This window comes from Echinops telfairi, unplaced genomic scaffold, assembly GCF_000313985.2.
Source record: "Echinops telfairi isolate 266 unplaced genomic scaffold, ASM31398v2 ScPeMD7_7466;HRSCAF=8504, whole genome shotgun sequence".
Taxonomy (NCBI): domain Eukaryota; kingdom Metazoa; phylum Chordata; class Mammalia; order Afrosoricida; family Tenrecidae; genus Echinops; species Echinops telfairi.
This window is the reverse complement of record NW_022111366.1, coordinates 2,637,840-2,643,293: the sequence shown is the minus strand read 5'-3', so window position 1 is coordinate 2,643,293 and position 5,454 is coordinate 2,637,840. Positions and strand designations below refer to the sequence as shown.

Genomic DNA, 5,454 nt, shown 5'->3' with positions numbered 1-5,454 from the left:
CTCTATGGGAGTAGCCAACTTCATCTTTCTCCCCTGGAGAGGCTGGTGGTCTTCCAGTCAGTAACCCAACATGTCACCACTACACCTAGGACTCTTCTGAGTTACAGCAAGTACACGGCAATTCTACTCTGTCCTGTAAGTGATGGGTTTGGGTTTTTTATTTACACTATCCCTTAATACACGGAGCTCTGGTGATGTGGTGGCTACTCACTGGGCTAATGGGAAGGTGAGCAGTTAGAAACACCAGCCGTTACCCAGGACGTGTGACTCCATAAACAGTCCAGAAACCCACAGGGACAGTTTGAGGTGCTATGACCAGGATTGGCTCATTGGCAGTGAGTTTGGGTTTTTTGTGGATAATAATTTAATACAATATATAAATATACTGTAGTTCTTACTTTATTGTAGCATTACTTTATATTTTAACGTTCTTTTCCTAGAGAACTTGGGACCAGGTTCTAGCCTGGTAGATGTTGTAAGCTGAAATGGTCAGGTTTGGGGGATGAAGCTGTGGCCACAGTGCACTACAGCTCCTATTCCATCTGCCCTTTGGGGATGCCAGTTAGTTGGCCTGGACTCATAGTAACTCCATGTGACACAGAACTGCCCCTTAGGGTTTTCTTGGCTATAATCTCTGCCAAGGATTACACAGTCTTCCTTCCGGAAGAGCCATTACGTGGGTTCCAAGGCCAACCATTTCGGTTTTCAGCGGAGCCTCTAACTACTGGGTTACTGGGGGATTCGGTTCTCAGAGCTGGCATTCACGTGGCCATCCTAGACAGAGAAAGGGCCCGCAGATGTTCACATAAGGGAGACCTGGTGATCATTACAAGAAAATAAAGCGTTTCTTTTCCTCTTGTCTGTTCGTGTGACTCTCTTCCTTAGGAACTGTTTCCATGAAGTTGGGCAGAGATGAGTTAAAAATAGTTGGAGCAAAAGGCCTGTCTAGTGGGTGTGAGTTCCCAGCCTTTCATTTTATCAGTATCTATTAAGTTACATTTCTGAACCCTCTGTGAAAGAAAACACTTTGTTTGGTGAATCAGGACTTTTTTTTTTTAAATAGTGACCAGACCTAAAACACTGCCTCCCTTCAAGTTATCTCCCTATTGTCTATTCCCCACAGCTAAGCCTGCTATGAAAAGTGAGGCTGGTTTGATAGCTTTGGATATCAAACCAGTGGTATGACATTCACACTTTCCCCACACTCCTGAGCCGCATCAGGGCAGAAGTGCTGACTTCCTGGTTAGAAGAATTCCTTTGGGCAATTCTAGGTTCATCTAGGAGCCAGCTGAGGCACATTTGAGCACAGGGGCCCACACGTTTTTCTGTAAATGTCTCAACACTGAGGACTTTAAAGTGCCTCCCGGTCAGAGCTTCTCAGCCCTGGGGCTGTAGCATGAAAGCAGCAGATTGATCAGTTGTCGCCATGACCATTTCCGACTCATGTGTGTCTCATGCGTGTCAGGGTAAATCTGCACTCCACAGGGTCTTCAACAGCAGGTCTTTCAGAATGAGAACGCCAGGCCTTTCTCCTGAGGCACTTCTGGGTGGGTTGGCACTGCCAACCTTTCAGTTGCTGGTGAGCTGCTTGCAAAAGTGAATTTGTGGGATGCGCCTGTGTTCCAATAAAACTTTATTTATTCACCCAAAGAGGCAGGCTGGAATTGGTAGCTTCCCACCTCTTGTTCACAAGGCTTATAGCCAGAGCCGGCTGACATGTAAATGATGGGAAGGACCGACAAAAATGACGTGGCAAAAGACTGATACGGATTTAATGACAAATATTCCATCTTGGTTGCTGAACACCAGAAGGCTGTCCAAAGAACTATCATTAAATAAAACACCTGGGGAAAAGGCAATTCTCACATACACAAGCACACATTCACGCAATACCGGTAACCTTTAGGACCGTTAAAATTATTCACCATTTTAAAAAACAGCTGTAAAACATTACAGCAGAGCAGAATGGGCAGACTTCAGAAACACAGTTCAGATTGTCTTTGAACACAGGTTCTTTGTACTTTTTCACATACGTACAGCCTCTTGATCTTGAAAAGACCACATGGCTCAAGGGGTTAACTTCTTTCGTCTCATCAAATCTCAAGTGCAATGGCACGGTTTAGCCTCTGTCAACTGCTCCAGGCTTTACTCAGTAAAGGGCAGGGGAGGAAGCTCACCTTTGGCCAGACTTCCCAGGAGACAAATAATACCTTTGCTCTCACAATCATTACTGAGGCGTGGATGAGCATTCTCCAGGGTGGACCCCCCCCCCTCCCCAATGGGGTTTGCTGACGAAATACTGACAACTGAAGACTATCGGAAACTCAATTCTAGCGGTCGCCTCCTGGATGCATTTAACTCCCACTTAATGCAGATCTGTGCCCTGAAGAATTGTAGCAGAAAATGGGATCACCTTTGAAATGCACCATGAGAGTAGGGTGCTCGTGGTGGAACCATTTTCTTATTCTAAGGGATTGGCTCAAAGACGGGAAACGGAAGTAGCAGCGGGCTCTCTTGGTAAGAGACAAACAGGAGAGGTAAATAAATGAAATCAGCTGTGTCCACTGCCACTTAATCATTTTACATGATCTCCTCTCCACAGGAACCCTTTCCCTAAAACTGTTGGTACATAACCTACTTGAAGCAGGTGAGACTGTGCAACAGCATAAAGACTAACAGCAAAAGGCCCAGGAAATTAGAAAGCAGACAATCAAAAGGCCCAGGAAATTAGAAAGCAGATGAGATTTCACAGGCACAGATTTGTGATCAGAAAACAGTTGGAAGAGGTAGATGTGCATGGTGAGGTGGAGGGATGGGAAAGCCAGGGAGAAGATGCTCTACACATTGGCTAGATTACTTTAAGGTGAGTCTAACACTTAGTATTCAGACATGAGTCTGAATATATATGTAAACACATACTTCGCTTGTGTTGCTCCTGATGAAAAGAAAACAATGTCTATCTATTTCGAAAAGTGATCTGCATTTGTGAGCAGCAATCAACTGATTAAGAGCGTAAGAGCAACAGGCATTATATGTCTAGAATGTCAGGATTTGTTTAAAAACTCTTTTAGAATGGAAACAAAACAAAGCCAAACAGGATCTCCTACAGTCCCCAAGGTTTCTTTGCTAGAATACAACTAATCAAATATAAATTATCAGCATCTGCGGGATCCTTGCTGAAACCATAATAACGTGTACATGGTAATAATCTTGTAGCTTTCCTCCACCCCCTTTAATTGTTTACCTTCAAGAATGTTCAATAGTTTGTGAAGCTACTTTCAGAAGAGGTGCAGGGTAACAATCTCTAGTGAAGAAAACAATACTGCTTTCCACAACCCTAACTTCTAAGGATTAACCTATGGGAGGGATTTTCCGCCAGGTAACTGAAATTACACAAGAGAGATCTAACTATAGCTCCCTGCTAAAAATGGAACATAGCTCTGGACACCCTAATTAGGTGACAAGGCCTGCTCTGTCAACAAGGGTATCTTTGGCCTTTCTAGACCAGTCTTAGGAATAAGAACGTTCACTGTCCTTATGCTGGCATAGAGAATCCCTGGGAGTGTAGTGGATTATGAGCTTGGCTGCTAACCCTCAGGTCAGCTGTTTGAAACTACCAGGTGCTCCAAGGGAGCAAGACAGGGCTTTCTACTCCAGGAAAGAGTTAGTCTTGCAAACCCAGGGGTGTCCTGTAGGAGCACTGAGTCAGAATTGACTCCATGACAGTGAGTTATTTGGGTTTGTTATTCAAATTGTGGCAGGCCAGTCTCTCTAGCAGCTGAGCTGGTGAGCATAATTGAACTGCATTCACAGCGCCCCTATAGGACAGGGTAGTACTGCCCCTATGGGTTTCCGAGACTGTCTAACTCTACGGGAGTAGAAAGCCCCCTCTTTCTGTGGCAGAGGGACTGGTGGTTTCGAACTGCTGATCTTGCAGTTAGCAGTGCAACACGTAACTCACTACATCACCAGGGCTCCCTCCACCAATTCACACCGCTGTTAGCCTCTCTGCAGGACAATCTGAAGCACTCCTGTACCCAGGCTTACCTAAGTCAGGGGCCATAATACTGAACTTCCCAATCACAAAGATGTGAGAAACAACAATCATGAAAAAGCATAAAGCACTTTGCAAATATAAAAGTGCTATTTTGGCATTCGTAGACCCACCAGAAAACATTCATTGCTTGTGCTATTTGGCAATTCTGCATTTACACCTCTCTCTGGCTGCTCGCCACCCAGCTGCCCCGCCCCACATGTAAAGCCTCAAGGTTCCCATTCTGCCTCCCTCTACACACAGGAAAAAGAAATTCCTATTCAGACCAGGCCCCTCATCAAAGTTGAAGTTTGGGTAGCCACCCCCTTAGTAAAGCAGTGGGGGGGGGGCGTCCCACAGATGCACAGGGAAGGCAAAAGAAACACCAGGGCCTCACCTGTGTGCAACACTCTGCTTTCTGGTTGACTTTGGGGGTAGGACTCTGGGGCAACTATCTCTGGTCTAAGGCTCATTTGAAACAGCATCAAATTGACTTAGGAAAGGAGCAGCCGCAGATAGGTGGCACGGTTCCATTGCCTGCGTTTTAAAGACCCCAAGTGAGACCTGCAGGAAAGACTGGGCCTGGTACCCTCTGACACCAGGGGCAGGGGCCTGGTCCTTGGACTTTCTACCACATTGGCCCAGCAGGAAGCTAGAGTATTTTAAAGAAGACTTGGATTTCCGGGGAGATCTGAGAGCCAATGATGAATGACTGTCTAATGAGGCTTTGTGCTTTACTCCACAAGTTTCCCATGGACACCTCAAAATCCCAGCCCAAACCTCAGCTCCTAGAGCCACCAAGTATGGAAACTAGTCCCTCCTACAAGAGGGACCTGATTGCAGGTAGGGGAGGGAGTGAGGAGGGGCCGCAGGGGAAAGTGGCTTAACACCCGCTGGCACCAGGACAGTTATCTACACCTGCTTTTTACTTTACCCACCAACCCTCACTCCACGCACGCCTCTGCGGGTTCTGTGGCACACCTCACTCTATTTGTGCTCCTCTTGTCAGCCTTCCAGCTCGCTTATTGCTCCCAGCTCGCCGCCCCTCCTACACTGTGTATTTGATGAAGTTGTCAATCGTAAGCATGCCTTCCAAGTATTTCTTAAGGGAAGAGGCAGGCAAAATACAGCACCTCCAAAGAAAAAACTCTTATCCAACACTCCCCTTCAGCCCCCCTTCCCCAACACCAAAGGCTCCCCAGGCGTGGCCGGATCGTCCATCTCGGCTCCTGCCTCCTCCAGGGTCTGTCTCCTCTCCCACCTGCTCCCCAGAGCGCCGCCTCCCTCTGGCCCTAGCACAGGTGCAGCTTCTGGTGCTGCGCCAGGTGCGTTTTGTAGCGGAAGCCCTTGCCGCAGCCAGCACACTTGTGCGGCTTGTTGCCGGTGTGGATGCGGCGGTGGCGGATCAGGTGCGAGCTCTG

General features: G+C 47.2%; 1 protein-coding gene across 1 annotated transcript in view; it reads right to left on the bottom strand.

Moving 5' to 3' along the window:
- Positions 1–5,325: 5,325 nt before the first annotated feature.
- Positions 5,326–5,454, bottom strand: part of ZNF697 (zinc finger protein 697) — a 1,771-nt gene continuing 1,642 nt past the window's right edge. The window contains exon 3 of the mRNA XM_045283713.1: positions 5,326–5,451. Within this exon, the coding sequence (XP_045139648.1) occupies positions 5,326–5,451 (126 nt within the window). The remainder of the gene's footprint in view (positions 5,452–5,454) is intronic.